The 17324-nt window shown below is 42.9% G+C and overlaps 1 protein-coding gene across 2 annotated transcripts in view; it reads left to right on the forward strand.

Annotated features, from left to right (window-relative positions):
* The window catches only part of hcn4 (hyperpolarization activated cyclic nucleotide-gated potassium channel 4), a 76582-nt gene extending 65180 nt beyond the window's left edge, over nucleotides 1-11402 (forward strand). For both annotated transcript variants that reach the window (XM_073464598.1, XM_073464597.1), the window contains exons 7-8: nucleotides 4765-4929; nucleotides 6825-11402. In XM_073464598.1, coding sequence (XP_073320699.1) covers nucleotides 4765-4929; nucleotides 6825-9136 — 2477 coding nt within the window. In that variant the 3' untranslated portion in view covers nucleotides 9137-11402. The remainder of the gene's footprint in view (nucleotides 1-4764; nucleotides 4930-6824) is intronic.
* The last annotated feature ends 5922 nt before the right edge of the window (nucleotides 11403-17324 follow it).

Below are 17324 nucleotides of genomic sequence, written 5' to 3' on the forward strand. Positions count from 1 at the left end.
CTTTGGAATTTTTTTTTTTGTTTTTTTTTTGGGAGTTGCATCTTTATACTCACTCATCCTTTTTTCTAAAATGCTGTTTTTAGATTCAGAGTACAATGCCATGTTTAATTCACAGCCAGTCAGTTATCTTGTGTCACGATGATATGATAGCTTTGCTAATTTGAGCTGACAAAGCCCCCAATTTTGGGCTGATTATGAATCATCTTATTGTGAGTTAAGACCACACAGAAATGGATAATTGTAGAAGTGGCAGTCTGTGAGGAGAAAAACACACGCCCCTTACAGAATACAGGCTACACTAGCTACACCCACTAAGCCTGTTTCTATGATTTCATGCAGGATTTGGGGAGCATTGCGATGAGTCATGAGGAGATGTGAGTAAGCAGTAGGATTCGAGGATTCATGAATAAATGTAACTCACGACCCATAGGCAAAAGACACCTAGAGTTGGTCAGTTCAGGGCATAAGTTCAGTTAGCGGTCAGCAGTCTAACATAGTGTATGTTTTACATTGCAGAGTGGGCTGTCCCAAATGGTAAATGTATTTTTTGGACAGAAACTCAACAAGCTGAAATGAATTCTTCAGTAGTAGATGAATAGTAAATATACATATGTTTTGTACAGTTTGGTGAGTAGATCCAGTGACTTTTTGTCAGATGACCACAGAACAATTTACTTTGGGGTTTCAAGCTGATTTTCCATTTCTCTCAAAAAATACATTTAACATTTTGTGTGAAACTCATTATATACATGTATATTTTCTACTTAGAGTAAATCCACTTATAGAAAACTGCTTTATTTTGACGCCACATTTAACTTAGCTCCTAATTTCAATTCCTGATGTTCAGGACAGTGTTGGGCTTCAGGGCAGCCGCCTGCATTTAGCCGCTCAGCACTCAGACATGTCAGCTAATCTCTTATTGTTTAGCTCAGAGCGGGTTGCGCTAGACCCAAATCATGTCATGTATTTTTTGTTTTTTTTCCCTCGCACTTGTAGTTCAGATGGCCCCGCTAAGTGTCTAGGCTTCGCTTGCTTTCTGAAAAGACAGTTAGATGAGGCCAGAGGGCTCACTGCAGCTCACCGCCTCATCTTGGCAGTATTGGCTTCATCCAGAAAGCCACGGGACAAGAGGATTTAATACAGAGCCGCGATGCTCCTCTCCAGAGGGGATTACTGGAGCAGTGCTGCGGGAAATGGACCCCCAGCACAGCCACAGCCAGGGCTGCCCTGCTAGCACACACTTAGAGCACACACACACAAACACGCGCAGAAGAGTCATGGTATTTTTACTTCCACATCCACACAGCTCTCCTGCTAACTTGGCCATTCAGCCATGATCTCTCTCACACAGATGCACACACAAACCGTAACACACTGCAAATGAGGTTATTCTTATGCTTCATATAGAGGACATATTCCTCATTCACTGTCAAATCATGCATTCTCCCTTTATCTGTTCTCCTATCTTGTTTTTCAAAACCATCACACACTCATAACCACTTTACACTCAGTGACCAGAAAAATATCAAGTCCTGTGCAGTCAAATGCAAACCAATACAACCGCCGTGTAGCGAATGCTACATATAATGTTCACTCAGCTTCACGGCTATTTTTCAGGTCTTGTTTATTGGTGTTTTTTTTATTATTTACTTTCATCATATTGAGAGGTGTTTTGCAGTCCCTCCATATATATGTAAATTGGGTGTCTCTCCAAAAACTAAACAGCCTAAAAGTGTATACATATATATATATATATATATATATATATATAGATGTTTGTATTCTTCCTTCACCGGAGGATATATTCTAAGATTTATCTTTCACAGATATACAGTAGCTGTAACATGAGGTTTAATTTCTGCGTTTGTTAGTTGCCAGATAAGTCACAACTTATCTGGTGTATGTCTGAGTGTAGAGGTGGCATTGTAATAGGTTTTTTCCCTTGCTATGGAGCATATTTTGGTACCATGCCAGTAGGAGGGGAAGTGCAGTATGGGTGAGCTACATTGGCAATTGGGCAGCGACTGCAATTTAGGAGTCAATATGAGAAGCATTTTGTGCCATCACCAGAGACAGCGAACTAGGCACAGCACAGCACACGGTGCTCTCCCCTAAAGATCCCTCCAAGGTCACCCTTTTCACTTTCTTTATAAAATCTTCAACCTGTACATATCAAATTAAAAAGAGAAAAAAAATCTGATTTTTTTCAGTGATGCCAGGAAAGCAGAGGTGGTAAAAGCTTCTTTACTCAAGTAGAAGTACATATACTTGTAAAAAAAAGTCTCCCTCTCTGTTTCCCTCTTGTTACCTTGTTTCATCTTGCTACATCTGCCATGCGTGACATGCACTGATGCGGTGTAATCAGTCTTGTGATGTTGGGAAGGCAATGTGCAATGATGAAGAATAAAAATAAATAATTAAAAATAATAATAACAAAAATGTAGTGAATGTAATGTTGTAAATTAAAGAGTTGTCATAAAATAAACACTCAAGTGAAGTACAGATACTTGAAAAATCTATGCAAGTACAGTAAGTAAGTATTTGTACTTTGTTGCTTCCCACCTCTGCAGGAAGGCTGAGAGAAGATTAAATATCTGGTACTCATCAGCATCTGTCATCGACAACAGCTAGCATGCTGTGGCTAATTAGCTGTAAGACTTTCCCTTTCAGTTAATTTAATGCTTATGCAGCTGCCTGATACAGATATCCTTTACATAAAGTTTTCCACTATGTGAGCTTTGTGCATTGTAGATTGCAACTGGCTGCTTTGACTAAATCTTGCACACCGACTTTTACGCTCTTGTTGACATCAAACTGTCCAGTTATATCGTGGTGCTTCACACAGCTTCCTAGTTTATGCAGTAAACATCAGCAGAAGTGTTACATAGGGGAACCTATGCAGGGGCGCACCCAGAAATCTTTTATGGGGGGGGTCAGAAGATCCTAGGGTGCCCACGGCCCATAAACACAAGATATACACACACAAACTATGGCTGATGAACAACATAACAGGGTTCATGCACGTCTAAAGTAGTCAGGTTTTTCAAGATCAAATCAAGACTGTGATGTTTCCCTTACCTTTGCCATAATGTTACCATAGATATTTTATACAAGCTTTGTAAAAACAAAATTAAAGTGAACACTTTCAGTATGAACATTTTCATACAGGTTGAGTATGAATGTATCATCAAAAAACTGAAGCGAACACTATGCATATTAATGTGTAGGTTTAATATGAGCGCTGCTTCTAAAGGAGATGTGGAGGTGGTGATTGATTCTAACCCCCGAACACACCCCAGCTCGTTTGACAGCCTCATTTTTTTAGGACTCTGCCACACACAGCTCAGCGTCATCATCTTACCCATATACAAAAACATATACAACAAACAAGGTTACACATGTTTGTGATTAAAGCAGACATTGCCCCATACTGTGCAGGGATGCTCCTACTGTGTGTGTGTGTGTGTGTGGCTGCAGGTTAGGGAAACAAACACCAACATTTTATAGATGTGCGATATCTAAAAGGGTACAGCTGAAGCAAAAGGACAATGGGGAGATGGAGAGAGTCATACATTGCATGAGATTCCTTGAGATAAGTTGGATTCTTTAAAAATTTGATTTGATGTAAGCTGAGGGGGGGAAAGTAGAAATGCGCAATACGTGGGAGAATTGAGAGCATGTGTGTGTTGGATGAGCTGGAAATGGGTTTCTGAGAAAGAAGGAGTGTGATCACAAACACAGGAAGGGAGGGCAGAAGACGAGATGAAAGCTGAAGGGAAACGACATGAGGGAATGTGTACAAACACATGGCACACTAACTAATATGTATGTCAGAGTCACCTAACCTCTGTCTATATAAATACACATATACATAAAATATATAGAATTTCATAGATGTATACAGTACAACCATGTAAGTTTATTTATATACGTTTTATGTATATAAAAGTATATATAGAATAATATATCCTCTATTTCAGCAGGCCTTACTCTCTTACACTGCCTGCTCTCATGAATAAAACACTTCATCACACATGCACACACACACACACACACACACACACACACACATCGAGTGCAGACACAGGCTCTCACATACAGTAGGCACATCCAGCTTGAGTAGTGCATGCAGCCACATCCAACATCTGCATACAGTAGAGACACATTTGCACCCACACACACTGTCTCTGTGCCCGAGCTCTACAGTAGTGCAGCTCTTTAAATGAAGCATTATTTTCTTGAGCGGCCACAGCAGATGATAGCTGGCAGACCTCTAAGCTCTGAAAAGGGCACTAAGTGCAGCAGCACCAATGGATTACAGAAAAGTTGTAGTTGTTAATGGTAAAAAAAATAAAACAAAACAACTCGGGAGTTCACAGTTTGCTTAGAAAGTGTGTTTTTACCTCATCACACAAGATAAAGAACATAATGTCCTACGCTTCAAGTCATGTTTTAATTGGTGAGGTAAGTTAAAGAGGTGTTACAGTCAGTGAGAAATCGTTGATCTTAATATGCACTACTCTCGTATCACTGAAAGTATCAGGGGTAACTTGGATGCATATATAAGAAGCGGAAATGGGGGATACTTTTGTTTTAATAATATACAAAAACATACTTGTTTTCTGTATAGGGGTTGTCTGCCACATATTACAAAAAACCTATATTAGTATTACTGCTATAACAGTTTTTATTTCAGTTGAATTAAATGTTTCTGGGTTAAACTCCACTACATAACCGTCTCTTTTGTGCTGTGTTTTGTTGCAGAGATTTGTTTGCTGACGCGAGGCAGAAGAACAGCCAGTGTCCGAGCGGACACGTACTGTCGTCTGTACTCACTGTCTGTGGACAACTTCAATGAGGTGCTGGAAGAGTATCCTATGATGAGACGGGCCTTTGAGACTGTTGCCCTGGACAGGCTGGACCGTATTGGTAAGAAAGTCAAATTGCGATAACGATTTCAGAGGGAGACCTTGAATTTTTTTTTAATTACTGTAAACAGGATGCCAGCATTTTGCAGACCTATAACAGGACATGGTATAAGAAGGTGTCAGAAATGAACTATACTCAAAATCTTAAATCTTTCACTGTGCATTTTTAGTAGTTTTACCTAGCCAGCACATCAATAAGTAGGTCCATCACTGAGTTAGGAGAGAATCACTGTGTCTCTGTTTTTCTTTCTGCTTTAATTTACTCAGTTGGTATGCACTGACACCGACAGGAAAAAGACAAATATTTCAAACCAGAGCAAAAACCCTCAGACAAAACTTAAGGTCTGTAAAAAAAAAAATGTTCACACTGATACTCAGTGACTGAAATTACTTTCAAAGTCATCTGCATATAAACATGCAGATAGAGCTCTGGTTTTGAAATCCCTGCGTGACTTCTCGTACGCATACAATTGATATTCTCTCCATATCCATCACTGTTCCCAGGCTCAGCCTCAGCAGATGAAAAATTCACAATGAAAGGCATGCCTGTATCATCACTCAGCCATCACTGCATGCTCTGTTTTATCCTCTGCTATGTTTAGAATGGAAGATAGAGAAATTGCTTTAGGGGGTCTCTTTGTAGAAAATGGCTGCTTTGAAAAGATGTGGTGGGTTGATAGTGATGTTTCTGTGAGATGGTCTCCTGCGTATGTCCTTTCTCCTGGGCCTGATACTCATGTACACCCTTCCTCCCTAATAAAGTCACTCACACGGCAATGATCCACAAATTAATTACTATCTTGATGGACTTTGCACAATCTGATTGGAGGTGTGCAGGTGATAAAGGGTCAGGTAGTGCCACGGTCGAGCTGGATGATACAATACCTCAATGCAACACCTCTACTAATCTGCCACCAGTCATAACAGAAAATGGAGAGATTGATCCGGGCCTAATTGCATTTACAGTATCTTCGAATTTCACAGCCTTTTGTTAGCACCAAATTGAAAATGGCAGTCATGTGAATTAACCCTGTCACTGCTAGTACGACCATTCAACAATGACTAATAGACTTTGCGGTCAGAGTATCGCACATTTCTCTCAGAGGTTGGGTCAGCAGTTTGTATGCCTGTCATAGTGACGCAACACCAACTGGTCTCTTTGACCTTGTGCACAGCTCACAGGGACTTCAGAGAAACGCAAGGAGCGCAAACAAAAAGGAGCAAGGATTGTTTTAGGTCATGCAATGGCTTATCCCAAAGAAAAATAAGTTTTTATGTTTTTTATTCAGCTTTTTATAAATGCTCTTTAAAGGAATCATCAGCCAATAACAGGAAAGAAAACATGACGGCAAAAAGATAGTTCTTGGCCCACTGAGCCATTGTCTCAATGCAACTCACGCTCTATCCCAGGCCGCACCTTGTGGTACAATGTTTGCTTTATGTTTTCTCCCTGCCACCGAGGGAATATCAGTAAGAACTAGTCAAACATACACCACCTACACCTTATAGGCTGTCATGCACAACAAGCTTCGGTCTCTGAGTAGTTATCCCCCACCTGTCTTTTGCTGTTTCTCTTGTTCTGTGGTCTTTCATGCTTTTTCTTTCCCCTTCTGCTCAATCTCCCTGTCTCGTTCTTAAATCTCTTTCCCCCCCTTTTCCCACTTGTCTTTTCAGGTAGACAGTCATGCTTTATTTTCTCCTTTCAAAGCAGAGTCTTTGCTGGCATATTCTATTGGAAAAGGTGGTTGGAAAATTGGGTGGTTACCTGAGTACATCCAAATGTCAATCTGATTCTAACTGCCTACGAGATTTATGCTCATTCTCCTTTTATCTCTTTTCTTCTCTCACCTGTCATTCTCTACGTGTCTGTGTTTGTGTGTGCGTGTGCTTTTACAGGCAAGAAAAACTCAATCCTGCAGCACAAGGTACAACACGACCTCAGCTCTGGTGTACTCAACTACCAGGAGAATGAGATCATCCAGCAGATTGTGCAGCATGACAGGGACATGGCCCACTGCGCCCACCTCTTGCAGAATGTCCCACCCCAGACACCTCCCTCACCTACCCCTGTCATCTGGGCACCCCTCATCCAGGCTCCTCTTCAGGCAGCAGCTGCCACCACCTCAGTAGCCATTGCCTTGACACACCATCCTCACCTTCCACCAACCCTCTTCAGGCCTCCAGTTTCTGTTTTGGGGTCCCTAAAGGACCCTTCCAGCCGGCTTAAGAAGTTCCACACATTTGTTCCTCCATCCACAGCACCAGGCTCTGCTGGAGACTCTCCGTCTAGCACACCCTCAAAACTGCGAACGGGGGTGGACATGCCATTGCTGGCCTCTTTTCGGGCCCAGCACATGACGTCAGGTACAGGGGCAACCAGCTCTAGCAAACAGGCCTTAGGTAGCGAAGGCCAACGTGGACCTAGTGGGGCAGCGTCTGGGTCCAGTGGAGGAGGGGCCTCTGCCTTCCCATTCGGACCATTTTCTTCCTCTGGTTCACCCTCATCTAGTATGGCCCAGCTACACCCACAACCACAGCATCAACAGCCCTTCCGCTCCAACACCCCACCTCTTTCAAACCTCTTCCACCAAGGATCTACGAGTGGAAGCACAGGGTCAGGAATAAGTGGTGGGGCAGTTGGAGCTTGTGGTGGTGCTACAGGTTGGTCTTCAGGTGGAGCAGTTGGAGGGTCTGTGGAAGGAGCCACTGGAGGAGATACTAATTGGGCTGGAGATGACTTTACAACTGGAACGACAGAATTGGCTCCTGGGGGGCACTTTGGGTTGGGAGGAGCTACTGGTGGATCAGTAGGAGAGATCTCAGGGGATTCAATGGCAGGAATATCTGAAGGGTCAATGGGTGCTGCTAGTGGTAGGTTAGCAGGTGGGGCATCAGGGGTATCAGTGGGGGGCATTGCCTGTGGGCCAATGGGAGATGCAGCCAGGAGATCATTGAGAGGGACTTCGAGAGGATCACTGGGAAGATCATCTGGGGGGTCGGTGGGAGGGGCTTCTGGGGAATCACTAGTAGTGACGACTACTGGAGGATCGTTAGGGAGGGCTTCTGGTGGATCAATGGGGGTGGTTTCTAGGGGATTGACAATAGGAGCCTCTGTCGGGCCAATTGGTGGGACTTCTGGTGATTCAATGGCACTTAATCCTGGAGGATCATTGGGAAGGGCTTCTGTTGGATCAACAACTAGCCATATAGGAGGAGGTTCGAGTGGGTCAGGGGGAGGGGTGATTGGAGGACATATTGGCAGAGCAGCAGGAGGGGCAGTAGGGAGCCATATAGGAGGTTCAGCAGCTTGTCCTGTAGGAGGGACTTCTGGTGGAATTACAGCTGGACTTATTGGTTCCTCCCGTTGTCAGAGTCCTATATCTACCGGCTCGTCCAGTCCTATGCCTGTTCAGCTTCTCCATAGCCAGCCATCAACCAAACCTCCTCAAGTGGCTCCTTTGCAGCAGTTTGCTGGGGGAGGCAGGACTACCAGTGGCTTAAACCTCTTCCCTTCCCCTCCACAAGGCTCCCCATCCTCTAGTAGAAGACAGCACAGCCAGCAGCCTGCTGAGGGCTCCCCATCTTCCCTCGGTCATTTTAGCCTGGCAGGCCTCCAGTCTGGCTTCCTGCCTCATCAGATGTCCCTGGAGAGGTCTGCCCTGGCCTCCCTGGCCCAGTATGGTTCAGCAAACGCCTCCCCCTGCCTTACCCCAGTGGCACCCAGCCCTACTATTCAAAGCCCAGTGGCAGGAAGGACTTTTCACTACAGCGACCCCTCCAGTGCCACAGGATCCCACAGTTCTCTGCTCCTGCCTCAGTCTTCTATACCTTCACAGCTTCCCAGCCAGCCAAACCCAACGGGGAGAGATTCCCCGCTGGGCCGCTTTTCTGAGGACTTAAAACTTTTATCCAGCTCCCACTCATCTCTGCCACAAGAGGTGGCCCAGGCTTTGGGCCACCAAACTCCTTGCGCTTCTGTGGAAACTGGATATTACCCCTCACCTTTTTCTTCACCCACTCTTGTGCCCAAACCCTGTAGCTCAGTGCCAGGGCGCATGACTCCTCCAATCCAGATGTCTCCGGGGCACCCTCACCAGACTCATTCCCCTAGGGCCTCCCCGGGCTCACCTCTACGGAGGGGCTCTGCTGCTTACTCTTCAGATCTAGAACCTCAAACTGTCCGCTCTAAACTCCCTTCTAATTTGTGAGGATTGATCACACCCTCCTGTGCTCCTCCAAACTGAAACACAGACAAACTATCTCCATGTGTGGCATTCTTTTCTTTCTGTCTTCAGACTTCACTGTGTTCCACCTCTCATTTTACCAAGATCTTACATTTACTGTGATTTAAAAGACACTTTACCGGGTAACTCGGAGCTCTAGAATACTCTATATTTGTTTTATGCTTTGTCCTCTTTTTTATTCATACATACTGTATATAGATAGAGATATATTTAAATGCTAAGTTAGTCAAGGGACTAGGAGGGTGTGAAAATTATCTCCATTTAAAGGACAGTCATTTTCTTTATTTCTATAACTATGCCAAATTCATCTGGTGATGTTTGGGAAGACAACTCTTCGGACTACACAGTAATACTCTTTTTCAGCAGGAACCTATGCACTAATACCTGCATGTATAAAGGCTTTTTGTGTGTTTCAAAAAAAGTATCTTCATTTTTAGCTAAAACAACATGCTTCGAGACAGGCAGACTCTTGTACCATCTCATACAGGATCACATATTGCTGATCCTTAAATGTATCTATTAGATTGTACTTATTTATCCACTGTATAAACTTTTCAAAACCTTATGAGAGATGGAGAAGAGATTTTAGGAAACCAAAAAGACTTTTCCTGTGGGGTAATAATAATTCACCTCCTCTTGGCCCGTCAATCCTTATTTTATACCACTTTATCCTAATAATACTGTTTTTTGAGGCAGGGGGAGAGGGGTCCAGCGAGCTACCCTCCATCTCTATATTGAGACATAACAGTGTGTGAGCGACTGGCTGTCTGCAGAGTCCTCAACCATGTCCTTACAAGCTCACTTTGTCTTCCAAGCTCATGCCGCTTTTGTGTAGAAAGCATGCGTTGTTTTTTTCTTCCTGAGTGTGTGCAACTGTTAATGTGTGAGTGTTGGTGAGGATAAGCGTGTGATTCAGTGGAACAGTCGGATGCAAGGCAAGACTTTTCCCTGGACTGATCAACACAAAAACTAGGACTTCCATTATCCACAGCTTGTGTGTTGCATTGTGTAGCACTCAGACCATTGAGAATCAAAAATAGTCATATATATATAATTGCCCCAAAAGCAAATACAGAGCATACAGGATGCATGCTGAATTATCCAAAAAGTGCTGGAAATGGACATTTGCGACTTGATTTTTGCATTTCTTTTTTTCTGCTGTAGCTGCTATATGGTCAACATAGACTTGTTTCCTCATTGAAGGCCAGTGATGTGTCTGAGATCTGAATGTATGTGTGTTTGTTGTTGCTAAAAGTAAGTACTGTAGCTATGGTTGATGCACCCAAGGCACAGTGCCCCAAGGGGGGTCTCGAGACTGTTCCATAATTGCAAAGGTCATTGGTTCAATATCTTTGACGTTTTCATCAGCAGCCATTTTTCCTGCCCAAGTGTCCTTTAGCAAGACACAGAACCGATACAGACTAAATTGTTGGCAATCTGGATCGGTGACTCAGTAAGTTGCCTGAACAAGCCCACTCCTTACTAATCATTCTCCATGAAGTATTTATGTACTGCTGCACTTTAACAATGACAGAATGAGGATTTTAAAAAGGTACCAGACATTATTCAAATAGATTAAGCTTTTTGCAGTCAAAATCAAAGAAATAGGAATAAGAATAGGTCCATACTGTATGTGTATTCATTCAGATTCTGGTGACACTGTCAGAGAGCCATACAGTGGTCAAAAAAACCGAATACACCGTAGAGGACGGTATCACTAAACTCCCACAGGAGAAGAGCAGTGATATGCTTCTACATGTTTGTCCGTAGCTCATCACCAAGACAGACCCGGGTTCCACTCAGACAGCTGAGTCCCTAACTCAGTCACAGCACTCAGCCTCAGCAGCCTAATTTAACAAGACATGTCTGTAATCCCTTGACCCTCGCAGGCTATCATGGACTCGCACACAGAGGTGCACAGTGACCATGCTCTCCTCTCATTACAGCTCCCAGAAGTCCCTATAATAAGGTATAGCGACACACGTGCCCTGACACAGAGCTGCACGAATGCACATTTACAGACATGCACACAGCCACAACAGCACGTAACGACTGCTCATGGTAAAAATATTCAGAAATCATGGTTTTTATCCACATTTTATGTTGTAAAATTTATGACTGATTTGATTTTGCACTATTGCATTCAGATTAGTTATATCCAGGTTATAAAGCCAATAGCTGATTGGAGATTTAATAATTGACTTTTGGTGAAGACATGAATACATGAACTGTAAACCGAGGAAGACTTATTATTATTATTCCATTTTTGTTTTTGTTTTTCCTTCATTTTAAATAAACATTCAGTTTTCTTATCACAAGCAACTTGCTTTAAGTGGAAATTCTTACACTTGTACGTCACTCCATCCCTCAATGGACTCATGAGATATTTTCACATTATTAAATGTCAACATCATCAACATAAAGGTAGGAAATCTAGTTCATCAGGGTGTATTTAATCTATAAAATTGGTGCGTCCCATTTACATCAGAAGTAGAAATTCAGAGCTGGTAATGACATCGAGTTGACTGCGTTCCAGTACAACAAGTTGGAATACCAGTTCTAGCCAGGTTAGAGTTTTTTCGCTATTGTTTATAATACCAGTTGATTAACAATGCATTACACCATTTTTGCGCATACAAACACCGAAGCAACATGTCCACAGATAGAAGTCAGACAGAACCGTTTGCAAGAGTCATTTAATGAGACAGAAGTGCAAATAAACAGTATAGATTCACAGAGCAGCCATCTTGGATTTTGAGGTCAGGGTTGGTGAGGTGCGTCTGACTTTCCGAGTCAGAAATCCGACTTCAGGGGGCGTTCCAGTTGAAAGTGCCAACTGAGAACTAGGACATTTTGACTTCTGACTTGAAATGGAACGCACCAACCGATATCTGCATGTGAATGCAGAATCTGTAGGAAAAGAACAACATGTTATATTTATAATATCATTCTCATATTTGTTTGTACCGTAGTTCGAGTAGTATTGACCAATCACGTTTGAGCTTGCATCGGTTGCTTGCAGGTAAACAGTCAATGTGGAGAGCATCTGCTCTTATCTGAAGCCAATTTAGAGTTTTAATCCCTTTTTAAAAAAAAAATAATATCAGTGTTCATATGCAGATATCTGTTTACAGAGATTAGCCAAAACGCGTCTTCAACTCCATTTTCTCACCTCAAGTTGCCAAGCAGACTGTATACAACAAGCGTAAACGAGATATCATGTCTGCATATCCCCTGGCCTCACTGGAAGTCCCAAATTTTGTCCCCAGACACTGAATCATTGTCAGGTGATAGGCGATAGGACCAGAGATTAGGGTTCATTGTATTGATTGGTGATGTATTTCCTTATTTATGTTTAGTTAATTAGTCAAATCCAGCTTTCCCTTTGTGATGACAAGATTGTTCCAGTACAGAATAAATTCAAACAAGAGCGTTAATTATGATCAGCAAATAAAACCAACAGCTGAATGCAATACGTCCAGGCACAATCTATGTCACCAGCAGTCATTATGTGAAATGTAAAATAACAACGTACACAGAATTGGATGAGGCAGAAAGAGAAGTGCATGAACTCTATGATTATTTGGGTTTTCATTACAGATTCACCTTTCATTACATAACCTAGGTGAAATCAATGATGGGTCATAGCTTTTATCTGTATACACATGACCTTTTCATGGTCTTCATCGCAGTCTTAGCAGGCTTTGCTAATGGATAGAGCAGTGTTTTGTTTGCCTATCCCACATTTAACACCTCGTCTTTATCTGCAGTAAACATCCGAAAGGCTGTAAAACATTTACATTGGCCTTACACCTCATGGTCGGAATTATGTCGGTAGGAATATCTCACAGAGGGACTCTTAAGACCAACAACCAGAGGGGCGAAGAGGTTGGAGGAATGGAGTTAAACACATACAACTGTTTCACCGCTGGAGTAGCGACTGTCTAGGCTTTTAAACCTCGGTCTTCCCGTACCTGCTAGCCTTGCACTACACAAAAGCAGACAGACTGCTGTGCCTCGCACATCAGGAAAAAGTCCCCCTTTTTTCTCTCACAATATGACCTTATTAGGGAACAATTTGAAGCCGGTTGGCGAAACAAAGGTGGAGATGTGAGGAAACACTGATGCACTGAGAGAATGATGTAGCTGGACTTTCAGCCACAGGGGAAGACAGGCAGACTATAGCGTACTCGTGTTGACGGGGTGCTGTTTCTCTGGGACTTGCGGCATGTCACCCTCTTCCTCGTGGTCGTCCGTGAGTGGTAGTTGATGTTTGTCAGTGTGGTATTGATTGGAAGGATATGAGGGGAAAGCTGTGAGTGTAGCTATGTAACTAGCAGATAGTGTTTGGCTGTGTATGTGTGTGACTGTGTTTCCCACACTGCTTGGCAAGGTCGATGGCAGGGGCTGGACGCTATCGGCTCAGGGTGGGACAGAGTGGCACAGGTCATAGCTTAGGGAGGGACAGACATTGGACGGGGATTGATTAGTCGGCCTGAACTTAGTCTGGTCCATCATCACAGATTAGTGGTTAAGGCGAGGGTTGGGTGGGCGCACAGTGTATCAGCTGAATCTGTCACTGTCAGTTAGAGCGCAGACACAATATGCATGATGGTCAAAATCTCTTGTGTTAGACGTTTTATGCAAGAAATTCTTTTATGAAATCAAGAAAAGCAGTTTTGGATTGTTGACCCTGCAGCTTTGAATTTCAGTAGTGGAAATTTGGAAAAGCGGTTTCATAATAATTTTCTCAAGTCACAGAAGACCATGTAATCCTTCAATCCAAGACATGAAAATAACAGAAATTGGAGTAACAAGACTTTCACCTGACAGCAATGTTTATTCTTCAAGGGGATTTGCTATTTCCATCCTCTCAGACTATTTGCTGCAGCCTCATCTGTAGCGTAATGTAGTATAGAGACAGTGTTTTTCAGAGGAATCAGCTGGGAATTAGATAAGGAGGCTTTGAAACTTTGTGTCTTCTGAGAAAAGCGAATAAAGAAAAACAACTGTGACTCATGCAGGGGAACTATTTTCATTATGTGTCACCCCACCAAACATGGGAGGAAAACGGCTGTATGCAAGAGAGGAAACAGCAATGAAGGCAGGTCAAAGGAGTACATCAGCTGCCAGGGTTGTGTCCATTGTGTCTGGTTGGAAACCAGTATAGAGGACAAGATGGAAAAGCACCTGGCATGTTTGCATTCTGTTTCATTTTAACAAAATGCATTGGTATGAATTGGTTGCTCTATTTTATCTGAATCTAATCTAGGTCAGGGGTTGTCGTGTCTTTACCATGAAACCTGTGTTGCCTGGCTCTGACCCCTGGTAGATGTGTTGTGAAGCAGCCAGCAGGTTTGTAAATTGCTTCAGCGCGACAGCCATCACAGAGCTTTGGCGGCACCCTCTGTACCATTTCCAATTCATGGTTGTTTCTATAACGCAGCATTCTCAGATTTCTGTTTGGTGCGCTTCCAATTTTCGCTGCCTAATCTTAGCCTCCCTCTCCCTTTGTGCCGCCCTACTCGCCCATGAATATGGGTTGGTGAATCAGCGATGCACACTAATGAAATCATTTGCTGTGATTGAGGATTAGATGTAGCAGCAGCGGAATCGAACCTGCAATTTCTCGGGGGAGAAAAAGGCACGCGTGTGTGTGGTTTTCCGAAGCCCTCGTTATTCATTCATGACCACAAATTCCTCTGACCCTTTTCCGCAAACGCTCAATTTATTTTGCACACAAGCACCGGAATCAGGTGTTCCCTATGACAATGTACCTCAGAGTGATTGGATATGATATGAAGATTGCTATATGTGGTGAAAAGTTCTATTTATCGTAGCATCTAATACAACTGACCTCTTTTGCTGCTGCTCTAGAGAGATGTAATGACACGACATTAATGTTATTTTGACCACGAAGTGGGCTGTTGGGCAGTGTAACCTGGATATGACCCAGTTTAAGAATGCCATGCAACAGCGGGGGGAATTCACCCTTAAGTCTGTGTCACCTAACGATCCTTCAGGGTTACGACACTGTACGGCTAACTGGCAGGATTCTCCCTCTTAGCTGTCGATATAGTCGTCAAGTCACTTTACAGCCTGTTTGTCTGTAAACTAACGACTACACAAATTAGATGCTTAGATTTGGTTCTGAAAATACACGGCCTCATTTGTTCCTCTACTGGTTTGCAGCTGATCATAAAATCCTGAGTTGAAGCCAAAGGTGAGGCTGCTCTTCACTGGATTAAAGTGTGTGTGTGTGTGTGTCTGTGTGTCTGTGTGTGTGGGAACAGTAAGGTCACGTTCGTACTACATTTGGAGAGATGAGGGTTTACATGAAAAAAATAAAAAAATCCTGCTTCTCGAAGCTGTCTTTCATTTGCTGAAGTATGTACTATAATTCCACTTAATCTGATGTTGGGAGCGTAACCTCAACAAGGTACTTACTTATACAGATTTATATATTTCCATAGGACCTATTTATATTTCTGTATTTATTTTAGAATCTCTTAATAAGTGATGTCATCACCATAACAGATAATGATAAGCAATGTTCACCAAACTGTGTGTATGTACAGAGTCCATAACATGTCCATGATTTTTAAGGAAACATGTCATTTACATTGTATAATCTCTCTACTTTGATGCGGCGCAGGAGTGGGACATTTTCGTTACACGATGCTTAAGACCAAGACTTTCTACCTGAAGGCTCGACCTTTTTTGTTCCATGAAGGCAGTGACTGGTTCAACACTTCTTTACGAGGACACGCGACCTTTTGGGGAGGACAGTATTTTGACCGCTTTGCTATTGATCAACGGATATCTATTTTTTCTGCATTTAACACAGGAACTATGGGAAAAAAGCAATAAGGGAACTGTACATGTATGGTGTGACTGGATGTGTTACCTGCGGGACATTGCGCCGATCCACGTGACAACCACACACACAGTAGCCGTGGCTCGTAGTTTGTGTGGCTGTGAATGGAGAGAGGCAAAAAACTGCATTGTTCGATAAGCACACATACTGGATGAAATAAAACGGTATAGAATAAAATATAAGGAACACCTGCCTGGAGTGTTTTTTTGTTTGTTTCTTTGTTTGTTTGTTTGCCTTTATTCTGCCAAAAAAGGTAATATGGGGAAAAAGCCAAATAGGGAGGTTAAAAAGCAGACGGGAGAGAGCCTGCCCATGTGAGGAGAAGCCCTTTCTCATTTATTTATTTATCTTTTTTTCTTTTTCCTTTCTTTCTTTTTTTGAGGCGGGAGAGGGGAAGGAGGACAAGACAAGGGGGCAAGGGAGGGAAGAGAAGAGGAAAAGGGAGTGTTTTTTTTGTTTTTCTTCAGCGATGTAAGACATAACAAGTGAGACGAAACAAGACACAACTAAGCACATTAGAAAACATCACCGGATAAGCGCATTATGAGAGGGCAAACAAACATTGAATACAGAGAGGAGCGACAGAAAAAAGTACTGGGATGTTGGAATACATAAAAAAAAAATAAAGACGGAATAAAGAGTAAAATAAGTAAATACTAGGCTGAGTTTTCTTGGCAGGGAGGTGAATCTTACGAGAGCCTGCCCATGTGTTCGTTATATTTATTTATTTATCTTTTCTCTTCCTTTCTTTTCCCCTTTTGTTTCTTTCTTTATTTCTTTTTGTTGAGGAGGGGAGCGAGAAAGGGGGTAAAGAGAAAAAAAGCGAATGTTCACATGCTGCATGCTCTCAGTTGCACTTCACGGTACAATACGCCACTTTTATTTTTATTTTTTCGTGCAGCGGGGTTGCAGGAAATGGAGATTCTGTGCTGTTACTCATTATTTCCCCCCCCTTCCATCTTGTGAGAGGTGTCAATAAGCAAAAGCCTATCACGCAGACACATTCGCTCCCAGATGCACGCAGAGAAGCGGTCAAGAGACAGGTGAAGCTCCTCAGAACGCTGGAATTGTTGGCAGACTGTAAAAAAGGAGGACAGTCAGCGTCTGCCCCTGTGAGCACTCAGCCATCTGCTTCATTAGAATTCCCCCTTGAGGTAACCTTCCCTTCTCCAAGAGGAACTCATTGAAAGTGAAGGGCTTTGTTTTAGATTGTCTATTGTAATTACACATTATTCTCCTCCTCTGATGCCTGCCTGCTGAGAGGAGAGGAGCTGG

The sequence above is a fragment of the Pagrus major genome, chromosome 4 (assembly GCF_040436345.1).
Source record: "Pagrus major chromosome 4, Pma_NU_1.0".
Classification (NCBI taxonomy): domain Eukaryota; kingdom Metazoa; phylum Chordata; class Actinopteri; order Spariformes; family Sparidae; genus Pagrus; species Pagrus major.